This window comes from Rhinatrema bivittatum, chromosome 11, assembly GCF_901001135.1.
Source record: "Rhinatrema bivittatum chromosome 11, aRhiBiv1.1, whole genome shotgun sequence".
NCBI classification, from domain to species: Eukaryota; Metazoa; Chordata; class Amphibia; order Gymnophiona; family Rhinatrematidae; genus Rhinatrema; species Rhinatrema bivittatum.
In genome coordinates, this window is record NC_042625.1 from 89,512,799 (window position 1) to 89,539,161 (window position 26,363).

Sequence of the window (26,363 nt, forward strand, 5' to 3'; positions counted from 1 at the left end):
TTAGTGCTGTTTTGAGCTCTATTATATGATGGTCTTCCCTCATTATATTTATATTTTCTTATATTGGGTACTTGTTTAGATGGTTATTTTATGATACTCTAGATTCTGCTGTGCCAAATTATCCAAATTATGATGACTATAAAGCTGAGCAGGAGACATGGATGGACAAACTAGATGAGCCTTATGGTTTTTATCTGCTCTCAGGTTCTCTGTTTCTAACCACTACCCTGAGCTAAGTAAAACATAGATTACTATGGTGGCTAATATATTTATTAATTTTCTTTCCCAAAAACCAAAAGGTTCTGTGATTGAGGAATATCAACAATTATTACAATAGGGTAAAAATACACTATAACTCTCCAAGGTGGATTATATGTAATTCACAGAGGTAAATAACATACATTATTATTCTGAGACAGATGGCTTCTACAGTAGCTCCCCAAGCTCTAGATAGTCAAGACAGAGAAAATGTATCCACTTGAGAAGAATAGCAGTTAACTGTAAAGGCTGATAACAAATATGTAGCTGCTGCATTAATGCACAGATATTTTAGTTATATAATTAATAAAGGCAGAAATGATTTAATCAGTCCTTAGAAAGCACCATCTGCATTCAAGGAAGCAAAAGACACTGTATGTTTTAAAAGATTTTCATCACAGCGTATCCCACATAGGACAAGAGCTTTGGATAAGAGGCACCTGCAAGAGAAATAATGAGAACCGTGAGCATTTTTCAAATCAATAGCAAGATTCTTCAACTTCCAATAATATCTGGAGAACATCCTTCAAACAACTGACCACTAAAGCAAGCGTTCTCAACCTAGTTCTCAGGACACACCTAGCCAGTCATGTTTTCAGGATACCTACAATGAATATGCATGAGAGAGATTTGCATGCTCTGCCTCCATTGTATGCAATCCATCTCCTACATATTCATTGTGGATATCCTGAAAACTTCAGAGGAGACAGTGCATGCAAATTTCTCTCATGCATATTCATTGTGGGTATCATGAAAACCTGGCTGGCTATGTGTGCCCCAAGGCTTAGGTTACATACCAGGAGCCTAAAACAAACATTACATATCTGGATAAATCTGGAGAGCACATAAATTAGACATAGTGGAAGAGACATAGAAACTAAACAACATAGAGACAGCAAACAATGAAGTAAACTATATTTGGGAGGCACCTGGAGCACAGATGATTTACTACTCTTCATTTTGTCAATCAGGCCTACCACATCTTCTAGGTTCACAGTGATTTGGTTCAGTTCATCTGAATCATTACTCATGAAATCCTTCTCCGGAACGGGTATCTCCCCAACATCCTCTTCAGTAAACACCGAAGCAAAGAAATTGTTTAATCTTTCCGCGATGGCCTTATCTTCTCTAAGTGCCCCTTTAACTCCTCAATCATCTAACGGTCCAACTGACTCCCTCGCAAGCTTTCTGCTTCAGATATATTTTTTAAAGTTTTTACTATGAGTTTTTGTTCTACAGCCAACTTCTTTTCAAATTCTCTCTTAGCCTGACTTATCAATGTCTTACATTTAACTTGCTAACGCATATGTTTTAGCCTATTTTCTTCTGTTGGATCCTTCTTCCAATTTTTGAATGAAGATCTTTTGGCTAAAATAGCCTCTTTCACCTCAACTTTTAACCATGCCAGTAATAGTTTTGCCTTCCTTCCACCTTTGCCAGAACTTCTGATATTCCAGACCACATAGTGGAAACATCAGAGAGGCAACATAATTCAAACACTACTCAAAACAACTAGAATAATTGATTATTAAAAAATAAATGGGACCAGAGAAGATCTTAAGAACTGAGCAATAAGTAAAGAATATCCAGGGAACATCTGGAAAGGAATAAAAGAAAAAGCTGAGATCATTTGACGTAAATGTGAAGAAGAACCAGAGAATAATGAGAAATCTGGAGATGAACCAATGACTAACCAGTGAGCACCCGGAGAACATTCAAAAAACACCAAGGAAGCTAAAACTAAAACATCTCAAGATAAGGATTTATGTCTAATGTCTGACATCATTTTTTAAAATAATTTAAACTTTATTAAATTTACTTCTTATACAATAAAGATCAATACAAAAACATAATGTAATATTGCCTCATTATACAAAGAAATAAAATAATAATTAACAAAGGAATAATAAATACCACACTCACTAGCCCACATGAAGGGGACCCTAATATTCTAATCAACTAAATTAAGAAAACAAAGAAATGCGGAAAAAAGGAGAAAGCATATTTTTATATTCCAATTCCTCAATGCTTTACAGATCTTCATTAACAACTCTACCAGTCTCCTTATCATTCAGGAAAGTTTCAAGATGTAGTGGATCAGAGAAAACAAAAGTATTCTCTGAAAAGAAATCAGGAATTTGCAGGGGAATTTAAGAATAAATGTAGCACCAATCAAACCAACTCTCTGCTTTAACATAAGAAATTGTTTCCTTCTTAACTGAGTCAAGACTGAAACATCAGGAAATATTTGGATTCTTTGTCCACAAAATTGAAATTGCTTACAGAAAAATATTTACAAAACACCAATTCTTTCTCTTTCTAAACCAAAGGAGACCAGCAGAGTAGCTCTCAATGGGATATTATCAAGAGAAGACTCAATCAGGCCGATGCAATATGTAAGATACGCGCGTACCCCCCGAAAACCTACCCCAAACCCACCCTGCGTGCGCCGAGCCTATTTTGCATAGGCTCGGCGGTGCGCGCAAGCCCTGGGACGCGCGTAAGTCCCGGGGCTTTGCAAAAGGGGATGTGTCGGGGGCGTGTCAGGTGGGCGGCACAAATTTCGGGGCGGGAGGCATGTCGGGGGCGTGACACCGGCCCGGGGGCATGGTCGAGGCCTCTGGACCAGCCCCCAGGTCGGGTGATGGCGCGCCAGCAGACCACTGGCACGCGCAGATTTACGCCTGCTTTCGGCAGGCGTAAATCTGCCAACAAAGGGGGGGGGGTTTAGATAGGGCCGGGGGGGGCGGTTAGGTAGGGGAAGGGAGGGAAAGGTGAGGGGAGGCGGAAGGAAAGTTCCCTCCGAGGCCGCTCCGATTTCGGAGAGGCCTTGGAGGGAACAGGCAGCACGCGCCGGGCTCGGCGCACACAGGTTGCACAAATGTGCACCCCCTTGCGTGCGCTGACCCCGGATTTTATAAGATACACGTGGCTACACGCATATCTTATAAAATCCAGCGTACTTTTGTTCGCGGCTGGTGCTCGAACAAAAGTACGTGCGCGCGTAAATTTATAAAATCTACCCCATAATGCGCGCCCATCCACCTCTCCTGGGCATGCAATGAAGTATGCTAATGAGCTGCTGCATTAAAAAGGTGGTGCTAGGGGAAACTGTGCGTCTCTAGAGCTTCCTCGGCATCGGGCTCCCAGGAGAAGTGAAAATGGACGCTAATTTTACAAGCATCCATTTTCCTAACTCGTGCACAGCCATGGGATAGAAAAATGGATGCCCCTAAATTGAGTGTCCATTTTCTGAACCTGACCGCCATCAAGAGTTTTTTTTATTTTATTCCATATTGTTGCTTTCTATGGTTCCTCTGACTGAATATTGAGATGATATTAAGTCAGAGGAACTACAGAAAAGCTCATGGTTATTATTTTTACATGGGGGGGGGTAATAGCTAATAGTTCAGCTTGGAGAAGAGACAGCTGAGGGGGGGATATGATAGAGGTCTTTAAAATCATGAGAGGTCTAATAAAGGTTTGGATAAGTTCTTGGGAGAGAAGTCCATTAATTGCTATTAATCAAGTTGTCAGTAGCATGGGATCTTCTTAGTTTTTGGGTACTTGCCAGGTTCTTGTGGCCTGGTTTGGCCTCCTTTGGAAACAGGATGCTGGGCTTGATGGACCCTCGGTCTGACCCAGTATGGCAATTTCTAATGTTCTTAGCCTCATCAACATGGCATTTAATTGTGATAAGTGCAATTAGGTTTGCGCTGGTTTGGACACACATTTTAGTCATGCTGCTCCCTTTATTACATCAGGGGTTATGGACTTGCATCTAAAAACACATCCAGCCATGGATTAACCTGTACGCTAGCCTGAGCGCATGATATTGCATTAGCTTGAAGAAATGTGGAGAGACTAGGTTCATTAACAGATAAAACTTCTAATGCTCCTTCCTGTTCATTAACAATCCTCTTATTCTTTGGGAGGAAATAAATATTAGATACTAGAGAGAGTTTATCATCTGCAAATCCTAATACATCACATGGCTATTTTTTAAACATTTCATATGAGAACAGCAAACATGTCATTGGGGAAATTTAAAAATCACAAATTTTCTCCACGCTGTATATTCTCAATATTCTCCAGGCAATTATTCATATTCAAAGTATTCTTGTCAAATGCAGATTTTATAGTTTGGTCCCTATCTATCTTACATTGTATTGACCCCAAATGTGTCTCACAAATCTGCTTCACTTTTTTGAAGGAGTTAATAAACATGTGGATAAAGGTGAACCGGTAGATATAGTATACTTGGATTTTCAGAAGGCGTTTGACAAAGTTCCTCATGAGAGGCTTCTAGGAAAAGTAAAAAGTCATGGGATAGGTGGCGATGTCCTTTCGTGGATTGCAAACTGGCTAAAAGACAGGAAACAGAGAGTAGGATTAAATGGGCAATTTTCTCAGTGGAAGGGAGGGGACAGTGGAGTGCCTCAGGGATCTGTATTGAGACCCTTACTGTTCAATATATTTATAAATGATCTGGAAAGAAATACGACGAGTGAGATAATCAAATTTGCAGATGACACAAAATTGTTCAGAGTAGTTAAATCACAAGCAGATTGTGATAAATTGCAGGAAGACCTTGTGAGACTGGAAAATTGGGCATCCAAATGGCAGATGAAATTTAATGTGGATAAGTGCAAGGTGATGCATATAGGGAAAAATAACCCATGCTATAATTACACGATGTTGGGTTCCATATTAGGTGCTACAACCCAAGAAAGAGATCTAGGTGTCATAGTGGATAACACATTGAAATCGTCGGTTCAGTGTGCTGCGGCAGTCAAAAAAGCAAACAGAATGTTGGGAATTATTAGAAAAGGAATGGTGAATAAAACGGAAAATGTCATAATGCCTCTGTATCGCTCCATGGTGAGACCGCACCTTGAATACTGTGTACAATTCTGGTCGCCGCATCTCAAAAAAGATATAATTGCGATGGAGAAGGTACAGAGAAGGGCTACCAAAATGATAAGGGGAATGGAACAACTCCCCTATGAGGAAAGACTAAAGAGGTTAGGACTTTTCAGCTTGGAGAAGAGACGACTGAGGGGGGATATGATAGAGGTGTTTAAAATCATGAGAGGTCTAGAACGGGTAGATGTGAATCGGTTATTTACTCTTTCGGATAGTAGAAAGACTAGGGGACACTCCATGAAGTTAGCATGGGGCACATTTAAAACTAATTGGAGAAAGTTCTTTTTTACTCAACGCACAATTAAACTCTGGAATTTGTTGCCAGAGAATGTGGTTCGTGCAGTTAGTGTAGCTGTGTTTAAAAAAGGATTGGATAAGTTCTTGGAGGAGAAGTCCATTACCTGCTGTTAAGTTCACTTGGAGAATAGCCACTGCCATTAGCAATGGTTACATGGAATAGACTTAGTTTTTGGGTACTTGCCAGGTTCTTATGGCCTGGATTGGCCACTGTTGGAAACAGGATGCTGGGCTTGATGGACCCTTGGTCTGACCCAGTATGGCATTTTCTTATGTTCTTATGTTCATGAAACGTTTGTTTGGAGTCCTCTGTGATCTTATACATTTGAACATTTAACTGAGACACACCTCTCTCTGTTCTCATTACCACTTTCTATATATCAATTAATGACACATTACTAGCCACCAAATGCTCTTCCGGTGATTCTGTGATGTTAAGGAGAAATTGGAGGAATTAATAGTCCCTCTGTATGATGAACTCATCAAACTCTGGGCCTCATTTTCCATCCGAATCGCACGCGATACCAAAATGGGGGCGGAGTCGGCCCCGGAAGAGGAGGAGTCGGGGCGTCACCGGGGCCGACTCCGCGAAGACACCGTGGACGACGAAAAGATAAGGCTCTTTTTGCGTCCTATTTCGCGCCCAATAGCTACACCTTCTATGGTGGCACTACTGGGTGCGAAACTGGCAGCGATCTCACCGCGACGGTGCAATCGCTGCCGGCTAGCGCAGGCCCGACCCCCTTTTCGGCCCCCCGCCCCTCATTACCTAAAGTATCGCAGGCCTGCAATACTTTAGAAAATGAGGCTCTAAGAGTGTTACCCAAATCTTTCCTCACAGTTACTCCAGCAGTGAAAGGCTCCTCGCTCTTCTTCATACTCTCAGCAGAGTTCACTGGAGGGCTAATGTCCAGGCTCGCCAAGAGGAGTATCGGACCTTGAAACAGGGCTTAGGGGGGCTCCGGATGGACTCGAATCCTCCACTGAAGTGTCGAAAGGTGCTGGGACCAATGGACATGACACATGTCACTCCATCGGACCTCTAGTTGATTCACTATAAGCTGGGAGTTTACCCTTTCATTTCCTTCCTATATGCAGAAAGAAATTTCCGGGAACAAAAAATACTCCTAAGGGACCTGCACCTTAGGCACATGGCTTCGGCGCACCAGGGGTGGCCTGACACAGGCTGCGGCATGCCACTTAAATGATGTTGAACAGCTCCTTGTGATGATGTCTCATTCTCAGCTGAGGTGGGGGAAGGGTGCAGGCACCAGCGTCTCTCCCAGGTAAGGATCCCAGTGCTCAGCACTCCTCTCGCACAGGGGTCCTGCTGAGTCCTGAGAGGCGTGCTGCTTGAATGATATGGGGGAAGGGTGCAGGCACCTGCTTCTCTCCCAGCTAAGGATCCCAGTGTTCAGTACTCCTCTTGCACAGGGGTCCTGCTGAGTCCTGAGAGGCGTGCTGCTTGAATGATATGGGGGAAGGGTGCAGGTACCAGCGTCTCTCCTAGCTAAGGATCCCAGTGCTCAGCACTCCTCTCGCACAGGGGTCCTGCTGAGTCCTGAGAGACATGCTGCTTGAATGATATGGGGGAAGGGTGCAGGCACCTGCTTCTCTCCCAGCTAAGGATCCCAGTGCTCAGCACTCCTCTCGCACAGGGGTCCTGCTGAGTCCTGAGAGACATGCTGCTTGAATGATATGGGGGAAGGGTGCAGGCACCTGCTTCTCTCCCAGCTAAGGATCCCAGTGTTCAGTACTCCTCTTGCACAGGGGTCCTGCTGAGTCCTGAGAGGCGTGCTGCTTGAATGATATGGGGGAAGGGTGCAGGCACCTGCTTCTCTCCCAGCTAAGGATCCCAGTGCTCAGCACTCCTCTCGCACAGGGGTCCTGCTGAGTCCTGAGAGGCGTGCTGCTTGAATGATATAGGGGAAGGGTGCAGGCACCTGCTTCTCTCCCAGCTAAGGATCCCAGTGCTCAGCACTCCTCTCGCACAGGGGTCCTGCTGAGTCCTGAGAGGCGTGCTGCTTGAATGATATGGGGGAAGGATGCAGGCACCTGCTTCTCTCCCAGCTAAGGATCCCAGTGTTCAGTACTCCTCTTGCACAGGGGTCCTGCTGAGTCCTGAGAGGCGTGCTGCTTGAATGATATGGGGGAAGGGTGCAGGTACCAGCGTCTCTCCTAGCTAAGGATCCCAGTGCTCAGCACTCCTCTCGCACAGGGGTCCTGCTGAGTCCTGAGAGACATGCTGCTTGAATGATATGGGGGAAGGGTGCAGGCACCTGCTTCTCTCCCAGCTAAGGATCCCAGTGCTCAGCACTCCTCTCGCACAGGGGTCCTGCTGAGTCCTGAGAGACATGCTGCTTGAATGATATGGGGGAAGGGTGCAGGCACCTGCTTCTCTCCCAGCTAAGGATCCCAGTGCTCAGCACTCCTCTCGCACAGGGGTCCTGCTGAGTCCTGAGAGGCGTGCTGCTTGAATGATATGGGGGAAGGGTGCAGGCACCGGCGTCTCTCCCAGGTAAGGATCCCAGTGCTCAGCACTCCTCTCGCACAGGGTCCAGCTGAGTCCTGAGAGGCGTGCTGCTTGAATGATATGGGGGAAGGGTGCAGACACCTGCTTCTCTCCCAGCTAAGGATCCCAGTGCTCAGCACTCCTCTCGCACAGGGGTCCTGCTGAGTCCTGAGAGGCATGCTGCTTGAATGATATGGGGGAAGGGTGCAGGCACCTGCTTCTCTCCCAGCTAAGGATCCCAGTGCTCAGCACTCCTCTTGCACAGGGGTCCTGCTGAGTCCTGAGAGGCGTGCTGCTTGAATGATATGGGGGAAGGGTGCAGGTACCAGCGTCTCTCCTAGCTAGGTATCCCAGTGCTCACCACTCCTTTTGCACAAGGGTCCCCAATGTCTGACATCTTTTAATGGAAGCCATTTTCATTATATCTTTTTTTTCTCATAAAAGCTGAAAAATCCTCTGTAACATTTTGATGTGCATTTTGGGGATAATTTTCAAAGCCATATAGGCACATAAGATCTGGATATATGCACATAAATGGCTGTACTAAAATAGCCTGGGGAATGTAAAAATATGTATGTAACCTGAGGTTGGTGTAACAAAAACGACAGGAGTTGGGTGGCACCTTATAGACTAACCAATTTATTGAAGCATGAGCGGTCGGGGACAGAGTTCACTTCATTAGTCACATCTAATGGTGGACTCTGTCCTTGAAAGCTCAGGCTTCAATAAATTGGTTAGTCTATAACAGTGATGGCGAACTCCAGTCCTCGAGTGCCTCAAGCAGGCCAAGTTTTCAGGATATCCACAATGAATATGCATGAGATACATTTGCATACAATAAAGGCAAATCTTTCTCTTGCATATTCATTGTGGATATCCTGAAAACCTGGCCTGTTTGTGGCACTCGAGGATTGGAGTTCGCCATCACTGATCTATAAGATGTTATTCAACTCCTATCATTTATATAACCTGGTTATGCATGTACTTTTACGCAAACTGAGCAGAGGTGCTCTGAGGGTGGAGTCAACACTTACACGTTAATTACAATCTCTAAAGAGGAAGTGTAACTTTACATGAGTGAATGTGTGCTCATACTTGGCCAATTATCTAAATATTTTCATAGTGAACTTGCAATTATAAGAATAAACACATAGGGGTGGATTTTAAAAGCCCTGCGCGCGTAAATCCTTCCGGATTTACGTGCGCAGGGCCCTCACGCGCTGGCGGCCTATTTTGCATAGGCCGCCAGCGCGCGTAAAGCCCCGGGACGCGCGTAAGTCCCGGGGCTTTCGAAAAGGGGCGAGAGGGGGCGTGTCCGGGTGCGTTCCCAAAACGACGTGGCATTTCGGGGGCGTGCCGCGGTGTTTCAGGGGCGGGCCCGGGGGCGTGGCGCTGGCCTGGGGTGTGGTCGAGGCCTCTGGACCAGCCCCCGGGACCGGAGGACGGAGCGGGGCTGCCGGCCGACGCGCGCAAAGTTACGCCTGCATTCAGCAGGCGTAACCTTGCCGACAAAGGTAGGGGGGGGTTTAGATAGGGCCGGGGGGGGGGGGGGGGGGTGGGTTAGGTAGGGGAAGGGAGGGGAAGGTGGGGGGAGGGCGAAGAAAAGTTCCCTCCGAGGCCGCTCCGAAATTGGAGCGGCCTCGGAGGGAACAGGCAGGCCGTGCTGGGCTCGGCTTGCGCAGGTTGCACAAATGTGCACCCCCTTGCGCGCGCCGACCCCGGATTTTATAAGATACGCGCGTATCTTATAAAATCCAGCGTACTTTTGTTCACGCCTGGTGCGCAAACAAAAGTACGCGATCGCGTATTTTTTAAAGATTTACCCCATAGTTTACTGCTGTGCAGGTTATTTGAAATTACCCTTTTATTATGAATTAAAAAAGTAAAGAAAGAAAGAAAATAAAGAAAAATCAGGCTACTTACCAGCTAGAGATCCAGAATTAGTACTGAGCAGTCCTGGAAGAGAGAGAATTAGTGATGTTTTTCAAAAACATTCTTTGGATTGAAGAGAGTGAGGAGAAAGAGAAGGTAACACAGAGTCTGAAGAGAGGAGAGATGGAGAATGAGCATGAGGCAGATTACAAGCTTCACAGCTTTAGTTTTCTTACATAACTGCAAAATAAGATACATACCCGGCCTCTGGTGTTGAGTCATTGTAATTCCCATCTGCAAGAAACAAATAACAGGGCTGAGGCAGAGATAGACAAAGGCACAGAATGACAGCATCAGAGAGAGGGAGGGAGGGAGTCTGAGCAGAGAAAGAGAGAAACAGATAGAGAAGTAAAGTGAGAAACAGGAAATAAAAAGGGATAACAAAGACAAAATACATGTAAATGAGAAAAAAGGAACAGAGACCAAAGGAAACATTGGTGAAAGGAAAAAAAGAACATTTGGTCATTATCATGAAGATGGCCTTGTAGGCTTTTTACAGAATCCTTTTAAAGTAACTTGGGAGCCCAATAATGAATATTATTGCACTGGTAAAACACATGAAATCCTACCAACTGAGGAAAGAGGATAATAGTGTTTGGGGACTGGCAGAAAATCCCCATTCTAGAGGATCCTTTCACAGAAAGGAAGAACCAGCACTAGTTCCATGCGTTGCTTCCTGAAATTCTCATCCTCCATGTACAGTGTATATCTCAAAGTAAATCTGCTCACCACTATCAGGGATGTGAGGGAGTTTTCTCCTAATTCTACATCCATGATGACATCTACCTGCTACATAATTCATCATTGAACTATAATGCACTACTTCGTTACGCTACACATTAATGTCACTTAGATGTCATAGATGTCATAATTTCTTGAAGTTGCCTTAGAGAGTGGCTATACTAGCCACTCTCACCCTCTGTATAAAGTATCCGTTTGTTTGTATACTGTGGTTTTCCCCTTTTCTTTTTCCTATCCCCAGTTGCTCGCCCTTGTTATAATGTAACTTTTGACTCTGCCTCTATTTGTTTCGTATTAAGATGTTTACTGGCTATGTTATTGTTTAAAACCTATGTTCGATGTAAACTGAATTGTATCAAGAAATTCGGTATAGAAAAGCCTTAAATAAATAACTAAATAAATAAATCAATCCCTGTTGAGTTTCTCTGCCAAAGACAGTTTCATGAAGCAATTGATGCTTCTGAGTGCCTGGTGATCATGGCTAGGAGCTTGACCACAGTCTGTATAATTCACTTTTTCTTCTCATCCATGCTAGGAGATTTCACGCAAACACTTGTACCAGCAAGATAAAACAATGAAACCCCAATGTCTTGATGTTTTTTCCCTTTATAGGCACAGCATTGAAGAAATCCCTTGAAAAAAGATCACACCCATAGTAATTTAGAATTTGAGGACAAATAAAGTCCTTCAAGTCCATCCAATCTGCTTCAACAGCACCAAGGATCCTCTTTTCCTGTTCCATGATTTCTCTTTGATACTCTGTGTCATTTCTACTCCATCACCTCACCTGAGACTGTGCCATGTAGTCACCATATTTTCACAGCTTCTGAGCCTTGCTCTCTTAATCCATCCCCTCTCTGCAACCTACCCTCCCCCTCAGCCCCCCCCCCCCCCCCCACACACACACAAATTCAGGCTCAAACGGGAGAGCACAGCGCTCACCTTTTCTTGGGTAGCGTCTCCTCTGTGTACATATTATTGGACACTTTCTGGATGGTTTTCCCCTAATAAAAGAGAATTTCTTGTACCTGTTTGTGTTACGAGTGGCATTGAAGTTATGAGTTTACCTGAGGCAACTGTTCCACCTGAGGCATCTGTTACATATGAGGCATCTGTTACATATGAGGCATCTGTTCCACCTGAGGCGTCTGTTTCACCTGAGGCGTCTTGTTCACCTGAGGCGTCTTGTTCACCTGAGGCGTCTGTTCCACCTGAGGGGCCTCTTTCTTGACTCCATCCAACTTCCTGGAAAGAACAATTGTAATTAGGTATTTTCTTTTTTCCATTACTGACATAGCATACAAGAAACATGTGCAACCTCTGCAGGAAACCTCAAGAATTTGGGGTCCTTTTCTAAATTTTGCAGGTAAAACTCCCAATATCAGACCTGCTGCTAGGTTTTTCCATGTTAAATGCTATATCTGGACCTATGTGGGTTACTTGTCCATATCCCTATAAATTTTGTTCCTGGACTGATTGGTCCATACCATCTTTACACACAGGGGCGGATTTTAAAAGGGTTACGCGCATAATATATGTGCGTTAGGGATGTGAATAGTTTTTTGACGATTTAAAATATCGTCCAATATATTTTAAATCGTCAAAAATTGTTAGAGGCTATATACAATAGGAATTCCCCCGATTTATCGTCAAAAATTGTAAATCGGGGGAAGGGGGAGGGCGGGAAAACCGGCACACTAAAGCAACCCTAAAACCCACCCCGACCCTTTAAAATAAATCCCCCACCTTCCCGAACCCCCCCAAAATGTCTTAAATTAACTGGGGTCCAGTGGGGGGGGGGGGGGGGGGCGGTCCCGGTGTGATCTTCCACTCTCGGGCCATGGGTGCGACTTGCCAAAAGACTTGCCAAAAGTCCAGCGGGGGTCCGGAAGCGACCTCCTGCACTCGAATCGTATTGCCGTATTGCAAAATGGCCATACGGCCGGCGCCATTTTGCAATACGGCAATACAATTCGAGTGCAGGAGGTCGCTCCCGGACCCCTGCTGGACTTTTGGCAAGTCTTGTGGGGGTCAGGAGGGCCCCCCAAGCTGGCCAAAAGTCCCTGGGGGTCCAGCGGGGGTCCGGGAGCGATCTCCTGCGCTCGTGACGTCGGGGGACAGGAACCAAAATGGCGCCGGCACTAACTCTGCCCTGTCATATGACAGGGCAAAGGTAGCGCCGGCGCCATTTCTATTAATGCACCCGTGACCCGAGAGTGGAAGATCACACCAGGACCCCCCCACTGGACCCCAGGTAATTTAAGACATTTAACCAAGCCTTTGCAAAATAGGCTCGGCGCGCGCACGAGGGGTTTTAAAGGATTACAAAATGCAATACAAAATGGCGCCGGCGGTACAGCCATACGGCCGGCGCCATTTTGCAATACGGCAATACGATTCGAGTGCAGGAGGTCGCTCCCGGACCCCCGCTGGACTTTTGGCAAGTCTTGTGGGGTCAGGAGGCCCCCCCAAGCTGGCCAAAAGTCCCTGGGGGTCCAGGAGCGATCTCCTGCGCTCGTGTCGTCGGGGGACAGGAACCAAAATGGCACCGGCGCTACCTTTGCCCTGTCATATGACAGGGCAAAGATAGCGCTGGCACCATTTCTATTAACGCACCCGTGACCCGAGAGTGGAAGATCACACCGGGACCCCCCCCCCCCACTGGACCCCAGGTAATTTAAGACATTTTGGGGGGGTTCGGGAGGGTGGGGGATTTATTTTAAAGGGTCTGGGTGGGTTTTAGGGTTGTTTTAGTGTGCCGGTTTTCCCGCCCTCCCCTGATTTACGATTTACACGATTTAAAAAAAAAAAAAAAAACCGCGACAATCCGATTCCCTCCCCCCCCCAGCCAAAATCGATCGTTAAGACGATCGATCACACGATTCACATCTCTAATGTGAGTAATCCTTTAAAACCCCTCGTGCGCGCGCCGAGCCTATTTTGCAAAGGCTCGGTGACGCGTGCAAGCCCCGGGACGTGCGTATGTCCCGGGGCTTGAAAAACTGGGTGGGGTGTGGGCGTGGCCAGAGGTATCGCCACTGCCGCTGGGCCCAGGGATCGCGTCCTGGCTCTCGGCCGGCGCGCGCAACCTACACCTGCCCGGAGGCAGGCATAAATAATAAAACAAAGGTAGGAGGGTGATTTATATACGGCTGGGGGCAGGTTAGATAGGGGAAGGGAGGGGAAGGTGGGTGGGGTGGAAGGAAAGTTCCCTCCGAGGCTGCTCCGAAATCAGACAATCCAAATCAAAAGTACCTGGCAAGTATCCAAATATTAAATAAATCACAAGCTACTACTATTGCTTATTAATTAATAGCAGTTTATGGATTTTTCCTCTAGAAACTTTCCCAAACCCCATTTACACTAACTGCTGTAACCACATCCTCTGGCGATGAATTCCACAACTTAACTATGCACTGAGTGAAAAAGAATTTTCTTTGATTTGCTTTAAATGAGCTACTTGCTAACTTCATGGAGTGCACCTGGTCCTTCTATAATCTGAGAGCGTAAATAACCAATTTACATTAACATGTTCAAGACCTTTCATGATTTTGTAGACCTCTATCATATCCCCCCTCAGCCGTCTCTTCTCCAAACTGAACAGCCCTAACCTCTTTAGTCTTTCCTCATAGGGGAGTTGTTCCATTCCCCTTATCATTTTGGTAGCCCTTCTCTGTACCTTCTCCATCGCAATTATATCTTTTTTGAGATACGGCAACCAGAATTGTACACAGTATTCAAGGTGCGGTCTCACCATGGAGCGATACAGAGGCACTATGATATCCATCCTTTTATTTGCCGTTCCCTTCTTAATAATTCCTAACATTCTGTTTGCTTTTTTGACTGCCACAGCACATTGAGCCAACGATTTCAATGTGTTATCCACTATGATGCCTAGATATCTTTCCCGGGTGGTAACTTCTAATATGGATCCTAACATCGTGTAACTACAGCAAGGGTTATTTTTCCCTATATGCATCACTTTGCACTTGTCCACATTAAATTTCATCTGCCATTTGGAAGCCCAATCTCCCAGTCTCACAATGTCCTCCTGCAATTCATCACAATCCACTTGAGATTTAACTACTCTGGCATCATTATATTCTCTTCCTTTCTTTCTCCCCCACTCCCTAACATCATCATCATCACCCCCCCCCCCCCCCCCACCACCACCACCACCACCACTGCTGGGAGGTCATCCTGCAGGCCAGGAAGGAAATAAATGGCATTTGTATAGGGGCATATTCAGTTGATTGTATTAATGTAGAAACATGTATTTTTTATAATGAGTGAATGTGATGATTGGATCTGGATGAATGTTTTGTATATTTTGTTTTTTGATATTTCAATAAAATGTCTTATATCTTATGTTGGTTTTGATATCTACCTTATAAATGGGCTCTGACCGACGGCCCACAAATGCGCAGTAGAGAGCAGCTCTACCGCACATGTGCGGGCGAGCACGTGTGTCAGAGAGGAGCGTCAGCTCTTAAAAAACATGGCGGCGGCGAGGCGAAGTATCGGCGGCGAGGCGAAGTGGCGGAGGCGGTGGCAGCAGCAGCGAGGCGAAGTATCGGCGGCGGCAGCGGCAGTGGCGAAGTATTGGCGGCGGCAGCAGCAAGGCGAAGTATCGGCGGCAGCGGCGAGGCGAAGTATCGGCGACGAGGAGCGGCGGTGAGGGGAGGGAGTAGGAGGGGGAGGTGAGAGAGAGTGGGGGGAGGGAAGGAGGAGGTGAGAGAGAGTGGGGGGAGGGAAGGAGGAGGTGAGAGTGAGTGGGGGGAGGGAGGAGGTGAGAGTGAGTGGGGGGAGGGAGGGAGGAGGAGGGAGGGAGGAGGTGAGAGTGAGTGGGGGGAGGGAGGGAGGAGGTGAGAGAGAGTGGGGAGAGGGGGGAGGAAAGGGAAAGGGGAGGGGAGGTGGGGGAAGTGGGGAGAGGAAAGGGAATGGGGAGGGGAAGTGGGGGAATGGGAGGAGGGGGAGGAAAGGGAATGGGAGGAGGGAGGAGGAAAGGGAATGGGGAGGGGAGGAGAGGGAAGGGGAGATTGAGGGGGGGAGGAAAGGGAATGGGGAGGGGAGGAGAGGGAAGGGGAGATTGAGGGGGGAGGAAAGGGAAGGGGAGATTGAGGAGAGGGAAGGGAAGGGGAGATTGAGGAGAGGGAAGGGGTGAGAATGAGGGGGAGGGGAGGAGAGGGAAGGGGAGAATGGAGGGGAGGAGAGGGAAGGGGAGAATGAGGGGGAGGAGAGGGAAGGGGTGAGAATGAGGGGGAGGGGATAGACAGAAGGATGTGAAAGGGTAAGAAGTTGTGGAGCAGAGAAAAAGAGGGAGTGGAGGAGGGGTTGTGGATGAGCTGAGAGGGGATTGGAGGGGATGAGAGTGAGGGATGGGATTGAAAGAGGGTGGGGAGTGACTGAGAGTGAGGGGAGGGAGGCAGTGGGAGGCAGAGGGTGAGTAAGACTGAGGGGTGGGAAGGGGGTGAGTGACTGAGGGAAAGGGGGAATGAGGGAGAAAAAGTGGAGGAGGGTGCTGTGTTCGAAAATGGACCGAAAACAAAAATGTAATGTAGCCCGTTGTGACGGGCTTAACGGCTTGTATATCAATAATTCAAACAAAGGTCACTTATAACGCAAATTCTTGAATAAGGTACCCTCATAAAACGGGCCAAAGTACACTTCTGCTTAAAAGCGTTTTAACTTTTGTTCACTGATATCGCTGTAACTGCCCATATGATTCCAATCATAGGGTAACCTTTCTTCATTTGCGTAACACCGCCACTTTCCTACTAACACACTGCTAATTAATTTTTCAAGCAGGAAAACTTTTTTTTTTAAATATATTTTGTTAATTTTTTCATAAGACCTTAAAAGGCTCTCAACTAACACCAACTCAAAATGGAATGTTCAAATGAATGACTTCTCTTTTTCCAAAAGACGCTAGAATGACAAGGCTCAACGGCCCTGCTCTGCTATATTGCCCAAAGCGTCAGCGTCAAAATGGCTGGTCTTTCTTGAACGCCGCATAGATTGTAGCACTCTCCAACTCTGTAAGTTACCAACGTTTCGATTATGTATTGGAACATTCATGTTGTTTGAATCTAAAATGTTTTTTTTCCAATTTTTCAGCGTTTAAGCCCCTGAAGAAGAAAATCTTCGAAACACTAGCGGTGTCAGGGCAATATAGCAGAGCAAGGGCCGTTGAGCCTTGTCATTCTAGCGTCTTTTGGAAAAAGAGAAGTCATTCATTTGAACATTCCATTTTGAGTTGGTGTTAGTTGAAAGCCTTTTAAGGTCTTATGAAAAAATTAACAAAATATATTTTCAAAAAAAAGTTTTCCTGCTTGAAAAATTAATTAGCAGTGTGTTAGTAAGAAAGTGGCGGTGTTACGCAAATGAAGAAAGGTTACCCTATGATTGGAATCATATGGGCAGTTACACTGATATCAGTGAACAAAAGTTAAAATGCTTTTAAGCAGAAGTGTACTTTGGCCCGTTTTATGAGGGTACCTTATTCAAGAATTTGCGTTATATGTGACCTTTTTTGAATTATTGATAATATTTAGTCACATATTTTCCAGTTTTTTGTTTTTGGGTTTTGATATATATAAATTGTGTATGTGGGGGCACAGAACACACTGGGGTCAGAATTAGTGTTTATTTTTGTGTGGAATGTCCTATGATAATTAAGTTCTATTAATAATTAGGAACTCTGGTACATCCTTGATTTGTATACTGTATGGTTTCCCCTAGTTAGGGTGTGTGCCCAAAAGGATGGCTCAATTTTTAAGCTTTACAGAATAGGCTATTTCTGATATCATGTCTGGTTTCACATTGTTTAACCCACGAGAAGGTGGAAATAATAAACAGGATTGGGATAGTTATGTTAAATTAAGTGAAAAGATAATTAGAATGGGATTACATGCAGCATCAATGCCAGAGTCCATACAAGTTAAGAGAATACTGAGCGGTTTAAGATTAAATAAGGAACCATTTATTTTTTCAGATGATGAATCTTTTGTTTAAAATGGAATGCAGTGTTAAATAAGTGTTCTCATGATTTAATGGTGTCATGGTTGACACCATTAAACACGTTTTAGAACCCCTGAAACAAGTAGAGTCTTATTCCAGGTTATTACGGAAACAAATGATAAAAAAGGATTTTGATGATAAAATTTCATAATTTCAGAAACAATTGGACACAATTAGGACTGAGGTGAATCAAATTAAGCTGTACAAGTTTCACCGAGATGAGATTGATTATGAGAGAGGCTATATATACCAATAGGGATGTGCAGAGCAAAATTTTATGTTCATATTTTTTATGTCCGAAAGGGGGTCCCACTTGCGGCCAATATGGACATAAAAAAAATCCAATGAGTTGGGTATATGTACATATGTGCAAAAAAAAATTTAAACCCCCTCACCCTCCTTAATCCCCCCCCCAGACTTACCCACAACTCCCTGGTGATCGAGCGAGGAGTGAGGACGTCATTTCTGCAATCCTTGGCGAGAAGCATGTGACGTCGGTGGCACGTCGAGTGACGCGGCGTCACGTGATTCCCGGCGAGTTCGCGCCGGACGGCTCGTTCGGCCCAAAAAACAACTTTTGGCCAGCTTGGGGGGCCTCCTGACCCCCTCAAGCTGGCCAAAAGTTCTTTTTGGGCCGAACGAGCCGTCCGGCGCGAACTCGCCGGGAATCACGTGACGTCGCGTCTGAGTGACGCGGCGCCACGTGATTCCCGGCTCGTTTGCGCCGGACGGCTCGTTCGGCCCAAAAAGAACTTTTGGCCAGCTTGGGGGGGCCTCCTGACCCCCCCAAGCTGGCCAAAAGTTCTTTTTGGGCCGAACGAGCCGTCCGGCGCGAACGAGCCGGGAATCACGTGACGCCGGCGTCACTCGACGTGCCGCCGACGTCACATGCTTCTCGCCAAGGATTGCAGAAATGGCGTCCTCACTCCTCGCTCGATCACCAGGGAGTTGTGGTAAGTCTGGGGGGGGATTAAGGAGGGTGAGGGGGTTTAAATTTTTATTTTGGCTCAACAATCGCGATTTCCCACATATCGAACATATCTATGTTCGATATGTGGGAAATCCGATCGTTTATGTCGAATCAATTTTTTAAGTAAAAAAAAAATATGAGTTGCGTTTTACTAATGCGGTCAATCCGAATGCACACCCCTATATACCAATGGATGAATAAGAATCAAATGTAAAGGTTTAAGAGAACCACAACTTTTTCCTGCTCTTCGGAGGGTTCATCTGATGAAGAAAGTAGTTTACAATTATCTCATCCCAAGAAAACAGTTTATTTTTCTGACATAGTACAACAAAGAGCCTCTCATTTGTGCCAACATGCCGCTATGATCATTTTGATCTTCAGGTGGAAATGTTTAAATTTTTCAGATGCCTTAAAATCACTAAGTTTTTTTCAGATTCAGCTTTATAGTACACTGCCTCGAGTTTCACTAGACCTTCAAATGGATGCCGATGGATCCATAGGATCCATTGTTAGCAGTCTTCGAGCATTTAGTGCTCCAAGATATTGCTAAATAAGAAAAGGAATTCAGACCTGTTAGACACAATTTAACACATCATGAGTTTTTGGCTATATGGAGATTAAGAGAGGATCCAGATACAACCAGAAAACTGTCTGACAAGGGGAGAGGTGTAGTGGTTATGTCAACAACATCTTATCAAAATGCTATCAGAGTGCTATCAGGGATGGGTTACAGAGGGCTCTTAAACATAAGTTTATTAACAACAAGTTATTTGACTTTCTTATTGAAAAATCTCCAAGGATACCGATGTTCTCTATCATACCCAAGATACATAAATCAGTCCGATCACCTCCTGGCCATCCGATCGGGTCAGGAATAGGTTCAGTGTTTGAAGCTCCAACCAAATACATAGGTAATGTTTTGCAAACTGCAGTACAGAATGTGCCATCTTATGTTAGAGATTCCACCCATTTTTTTTATCATTGTTAAAATCAACCATCAGTTGATAGAGATGTGCGGTTGGGTCACTGCAGCCATCACAGTCCTTTACACTAATGACCCCAACAGGCTGCTCTGGACACTTTAGATGTGATCTTGACACAGGCAAATTATTCATCCTGATTTAAACAATTTTTAACAGATTTAGAATTAGAATCTATAGTTTTGTTTAAAAGTTTTTTCATGTTTGGTAATATGTTGTTTCAACAGATCAAGGGTATCCCCATGGGATCACTTATGGCTCCATTAGAGGCTGCTTTATTTGTTCATGATTTGAAGCTACATTTATTTATACTTTGATTTTTTTTTTTTTTGCTAGTATATCATCTTATGGAAGTGATTTATACATAATGCCTTTTTTATTTGGCAAGGGTCATTTGAAAAATTGCAGGCGTTTATGATTTGGATCAATACATTGGATATTAATTTACTTTTTTCATTTCAATATCATTCCTGGATTTGTGGATAAGTAAATATGAAGGGAACACATTGCTGCACGTTGCTAGTTTTCACCCTAGAGCCTTAAAAGAGAACATCCCCACAGGACAGTTTTTGAAACTTAGAAGCCTCTGTTCATCAGCTTATGAATATAAGAAACAAGTTAGTGCTTTGATCTCACTGTTCAAAGAGAAGGGTTATTCAAATTCTTGTATCAAGAAGGCATATAAAAGAATCTTATATGCCAATCGGGATAACGTTGATAAGATCGCAAAAACTCGTGATTTCCAAGTTTATTTGTGCCATTCCTTACTCACAATGTCTCTGGTATTAAAGAGATTATTGGAAAGTATTGGTACATTTTACAGGGTCAGGAAATTTTTAAGGAACTCTCCATTATTACAACCAAGCAGAATCAAACTTTGTCACATTTGTTAACCTCAGCCTCTTTTATAGCGGTGGATAACACTACGGAGGGCAAGGGTCAATTTGCTTGTGGGTCTTGCTCTATTTGTGAACATGTGATGTGTATACGGTGCTACCTAAGAAATATTTATTACCAGGTCATTTCACTTGTCATTCAATTCAAGTCATTTACGCTATTTTGTCCCCATGTAGACTGATTATATTGGACAAAAAAGGAGACCGATTTTTGGAATAATTAAGCTGCTTAAGAGCTAGCAAACTTTCAGTGCCACTGGTGTCTCATTGGTTGACTCAAAATCACACTATGAGGGTGAGAAATGTTTTGTGATTCATCAGGTTGGCGATAGCAGAGGAGGAGATATTTCATGTAGGTTAGTACGAGCAGAGATTTGTTTACTATTGGAACACCTTGCACCCACTTGGATTGAATAGAGAAGCTGAATGGGGGGGGGGTCTCTGAGCCATTGTAGAACTGCAGGATGCTGAGAGTTTGGATGAAAAGTCTTTTAGGGTATTTGAGGAGGGCTTTTTAAAGCTGGCAATGTAGTGGGTATGTACGGTGTGTGACGTAGGCTTTCATAATGTTTGGTTGAAAAATGAAGGTTATCTTGCTGAAGTTATACTGTTGGAGGAAATTATGAGCATGGTTAATGTAGGGTCTTGAGGTAGTTGATAGCAGTTAATGCTGTTGGTAAATCACCGTCTTCGATAGTGATTTTGTTAACAGATATCGGAAGGAAATGGCAGCATTTTAACATAGTGGTGCATGAAATTCAGAGAGCTGCAAAGATAAAGAAAGAGCGGTGGATGAGGAACATCTTAATAATGTGGTAATTATGTTATATTTTTTACATTGGTTGAGACTGCTCATTTACATTGCAATATTTTATTTAATTACAGAGTATGAAGATTACATTATAATATGAGGATTTTGATATGGTGATTCCTTGGATTTCTTGATCGCCCTTCTAGAAAGTGAATGTGTATATATATAAGAATCCTTTATATAATTAGTGTTTCATTAAATTATCAATGTGTGGGCTCTGCTAGTTGATGATGAGCTTATGTGAGGTTTTGTTTTATAGATTTTACAGATTTCCTCTGAGGAAGCCACAATAGTTATGGTGAAACAAGAGTCTCTTGCTGGAAAGTTAACAACATATGGAAAGTGAACAATATAGGGAAGATAACAACACTTAGAAAGTGAACAACATATTGAGAGAAGTTGCGTCAACTAAAGAAGCTTTAGCTAAAGAATATTGAGTACTTCTGTTGGTAACTATTAGAAAGTAAACAATTAATGGACAAGTTTCTTCAATTTCAAAATGTGGAATATCGATGGTAATAAATATTGTGAATTTGTGGTGCAATAAGATATTGTAAATGTATATGGATGTAGAGATGGTATATATTACTTCTGCACTGCAGCCATGGCATATGGTTTGGGAAATGCTGATATGGCCAACACTGAGAACCACATCCATTTGGATGTGACCTAGATACCTTTGTTCTCATTTTCTAAGTACATCAATTCCTTGCAAACTTCAAAATCTACAATATCCCTGGCTGAATGCCACCCAAATAAACTAAATTCCTAATAGCAGTAGAGAGGAATGATCCCATCCTAGGAAGCAGAAGAGAAAGGAGCATGTGAGGAAGGTTTGGTTACTTACAAAGAGTCTGAAGCCGCATATGAAGCAGTTCATACTGTCTTCTCTGGCATGGCACATCTCCTCATTGCAGTTAAAGGCATATAATACATTTCTGATGATAGGCCACGCTTCTAGGAAGCACTTTCTCATGCAAATGTTCATCTTGAACTCCCATTCAAGTTCTAAGTACTGTCCAATGTCAGAGACGTCTGCAAGAAAATCAGTGTACATGACCAACAGCATCAGTCTAGCAACACAATCAGCTTCTATATTTACTGTCTAAAAGTTTAGTGATGAATTATTTAAAGTGGGGATTCACAAGCCTAACCTGGGGACCCCACGGCCAGTCTAGGTTTCAGGATATCCACAATGAATATGCATGAGATACATTTGCATATACGGAGGCTCCATGGTATACAAATGTATCTCATGCATATTCATTGTGGATATCCTGAAACGTAGACTGGCTGTGGGGTCCCCAGGACAGGCTTGGTAAACTTTGATTCAAAAGAAACCCTTTTAGTTATCAGAAAGGAATATCATAGTGAGCTCAGAAACCTTGATGTCCGTTTTAAAAAAGTGCCTAAGCATCACAATGAAAGTAGCTTGAAACTAATGATGTAAGTCTTGAGGCTTGTGCTGTGTATGATTGTTGTAAGACTGGTTTTTAGTTGCACAGAGGGAGGGTTATTTTAAAACTGCACATTCAGGGAACATATGTGGCTACCTTTAGTGCACAGACTTCTACTCTGTGTTTTCATGTGCATAAGTTAAGTTCATTTCATAGGTAATTGGCCTTGTACACACATAAATTAACCAACACAGTTTATACCCCCCTTTGGAAAGCATCCGTTGTGTGAGTTAATTTATGTGCATACTTATTACAATTAAAAATATGCGAGTAAGTTCCAATTCTGCCCCAACTTCTATCTCGAATGCCTCTCCCCTCTGCACATGCATTTTTCTGTACACTGATCCCTGGGCTGTTTTATAACATCCATTTATATGCATAAAAAGAGGGAGTTATGCCCATAAATAGGCTTTGAAACATTCACCTCTTAATGCAATTCTCACTTTTATTAGATTTCCCATTGCTTTGTACAGTGAGACGCAGCTCTGGCTGGTGGGGTCCATCCTGCCAGCAGTACAAAAAGGTCACCTGGGCAAAAGGAAAGGGCATTGGGCACCAGCACCCAATAGAAAGTGGTGAAGCAGGGGTCAAAGGTGAGAGGCAACTGGAAAGGGAGAGAGAAAGCTGAGAGAGAGAGATCATGGGGGGAAGGGCTGAGAGAAGGAAATGGATGGGGAAAAGGGAAGAAGGGAAGGAAGCAGAGGATGAGTGGGACAGGTTGGCAAATAACCGGTACAGTGCAGTGTACACAATTAAGCAGTGCACTTAATAAAGAGACATAAAAAAGGCATGAATTAATGAATGAGAAAGACAGTCTACCCTTTTTGTTCAAGACAGTATTCAAGAGAGATCATTGTTCAAGGTCAGTTAAACTCTTTGCAGTTCAAATTGGAATTGATCCAGTTGTTTGCCCAACAAATAAGGTCTATCAGGTGCCTTAAAGTTTTAATACTGTCTACTGCTATAAGGTGAACTGCTGCCTGTGTTTTGTGCTTTCTTACTCTTTTATTGGTTTCTCCAGCGGATGGATGGTTTAGGATATAGCTGAGCTTTCCTTCTTTCCTGTTAAAGTGTTAATATTATTATTATATAGTGAATGGTCCCACACTTTCTGTCCCACACCCATCCACCCCACCAGCCGGTTTTCTTATTGACTATTAGTAGGTGGAAACTTGAGCATAGTGATCCTTGTCCTGATCACATTCTCCTCCTCCACCCTAAAACCTTCTCTTTTGCTGCTAAGTTCCTAAAACCCTTTGTCTTGTCTGAGTTTGTCCACTAGGCTGTAAGCTGCATGGACCAGGGATTCTCTCTTATATGTGTCTGTACAGTGCTGTGTAAATATAAATAAGTAGGGTGCTTAAATAATTCCATTAAATAGGTGTCATATAAATGGTGCTAGGTTCTTGCCGTGCACACTTGTCAGCATCTATGCGCCAAAGTATCATTATACACCTACATTATTTTAAGAGATTTCTGTGCAGGTTGAAAAATTGTCCAGTACAGCGAAAGCTTAGCAGTATTTATATAACCTCTACTTGATTTATCAAAACATTTGTAGAGCCCTATTGGCTCTTTACATTGATTTTTCCACTGTAGGAGAACATTGCACTCTTTGAATTTGTATAAAAAGTATTTCTTGTAGAGTTTTATAAATGAATGTTTGTAGTAATTGTAATATTAAAACAAATCACTGTCACACAGTGAATGAACAGGAGCATGAAACCTGGAGAGGGCAACAATGTAACATGAATGAAGGGTGAAGACACTGATGGAAACTAAAGGAAAATCTCATTGATTGAGGATAGTACTGAAGAAGGCACCTGAATATGTAAAGGGAAGGGGGCTTGTTAAACTAAAATGGAGATTTGTGCAGAGCAAGGAGGACAGAATCTGAAGTGAGAAGGAGCACAGGAGATAAAAAAAAAGGCCAGTGAAGAGGGAGGTCAGAGCAACCTCTCTAATAACTGTGAAAGGGGTTGAATGAGAATGTTCTCTGTAGCGTCAGACTAGTTTGATGGCAGTGAATAAAACCAGAAAGATAATAGTCGTGGCTTGCTAAAACTAAATGTTAGTTGGTATGTCAAAGGTCAGTATTAAGTTTCATTTCTGCCTTCTGGGCTCAATTTAGAAGAAATCACATGACTTACAAGAATCCAGTGTTATTAGCAAATGCAATTGGAAAATGTTATATAAACAAGCAAACTATCCCATTGGGGTGTACGTTTAGAGGTGGTGGCAAATTTAACTGAGTGTGATGGCTCAGAAGAGCTCCGCTAGGGTTTTCTCTGCATTATTTGGCAAGCTGCACTGCTCCTAGTATGAGATATCTTATAATAAAAGACTAAAGATTTTTCTCTTTTTGGTTGTTGGTATTCAGTGTTTACTAGCACCCTCAACATGCTTGGTGACCCAGACGGGACGTGGAGTGAAAAGGTGGGATCAGCTGGAGCCCCCATTTGGTAAAAAGGGGATCTTTTCCTTTCCCTTTGCTTGGGGCCTCTTGTTTCCCCTCTATCCTTGCACAAAGAAAGCCACTGATTTGGGCATTTTGCAATATGCCAACAAGAGAGAGATAAATCTGATTTTAGGTATTTTAGGTTTACCCCACATACACAGGGCAGATTCCCTGGGGTACTGTGCAGACTCAGCTAGTAGATTCAGGGTGAATATAATGTCAGTATTCAGAGCTTGGGGATGCCACTGGCAGGCTCAGCTGGCAATAGTTTACCCCAAGCATATGGGACAGCTGGCTCCCTGAGCAGCGCTTGGTCTAGCAAACAGTTTACCTCCGTGGTGCTAGGAAGGAGAGCTCAGACTAGTAATAGTGGTATGAACCTCAGGGTTAAAATCCCTGGGAAGATTTCCCCATTAAAGACATTGCTGTGTAAAAATAAACAATAAGTAGGGTTTCCCAGATCAATAATAGTTTTAGTGATTTGGGACATCCAGTATGACTGTATGCTTGAGCGTGATTATTACATGTTTGTTTTGCCGGACTTCACAATAACTAAATCTTGGGTAATGTATGAGTGGGACAATTCTTTTTTTAAATCTTGCTGTTTCTTCCTATAAGCTCTGGGAGAACAGAGTAGTTGTAATAACTTTATTGCACAGAGAACAGAGTTCTCCTTACAGAATCCTGCCCATTATAATAAGGAGCTATTATTTTCATGTCTGTCCTTGTCTTTCTCTCTTTCCTTTCTTCATCATGTGTACAGTGAGTACTAGTGCTAGCTAAACCCCATGCCTGCAGTCCCAATGAAACTTAATAGGAAAAAAAAAGTGGGGATGGATTTAAATAGCTATGCTCTGTTGAGTGCAAACAGGGAACTTGTGCACTTACAAATAGTATATTGTTGAACACTAATACTGAAGGTAATTTTCAAAGGAGGTGCATGTGTAAATGTGATACTATTGTAATAATTTTCAAAAGCCAATTTACATGCTTAAAGTGCCCTTAACACAGTATATACTGTTTATAATGTAGCAATTTTCAAAAGCCCACTTAAATGGGTAAAGTGCATTTACACATGTAAAACCCAGTTTTAAGCATTCAATTC

General features: G+C 43.7%; 1 protein-coding gene across 1 annotated transcript in view; it reads right to left on the minus strand.

Annotated features, from left to right (window-relative positions):
• Positions 1-252: 252 nt before the first annotated feature.
• The window catches only part of LOC115100571, a 53,048-nt gene continuing 26,937 nt past the window's right edge, over positions 253-26,363 (minus strand). Inside the window, exons 7-11 of the mRNA XM_029619089.1 lie at positions 22,191-22,378; positions 11,734-11,911; positions 10,126-10,159; positions 9,917-9,949; positions 253-698 (exon numbers count right to left, since the gene is read on the minus strand). Coding sequence (XP_029474949.1) covers positions 9,934-9,949; positions 10,126-10,159; positions 11,734-11,911; positions 22,191-22,378 — 416 coding nt within the window. The 3' untranslated portion in view covers positions 253-698; positions 9,917-9,933. The remainder of the gene's footprint in view (positions 699-9,916; positions 9,950-10,125; positions 10,160-11,733; positions 11,912-22,190; positions 22,379-26,363) is intronic.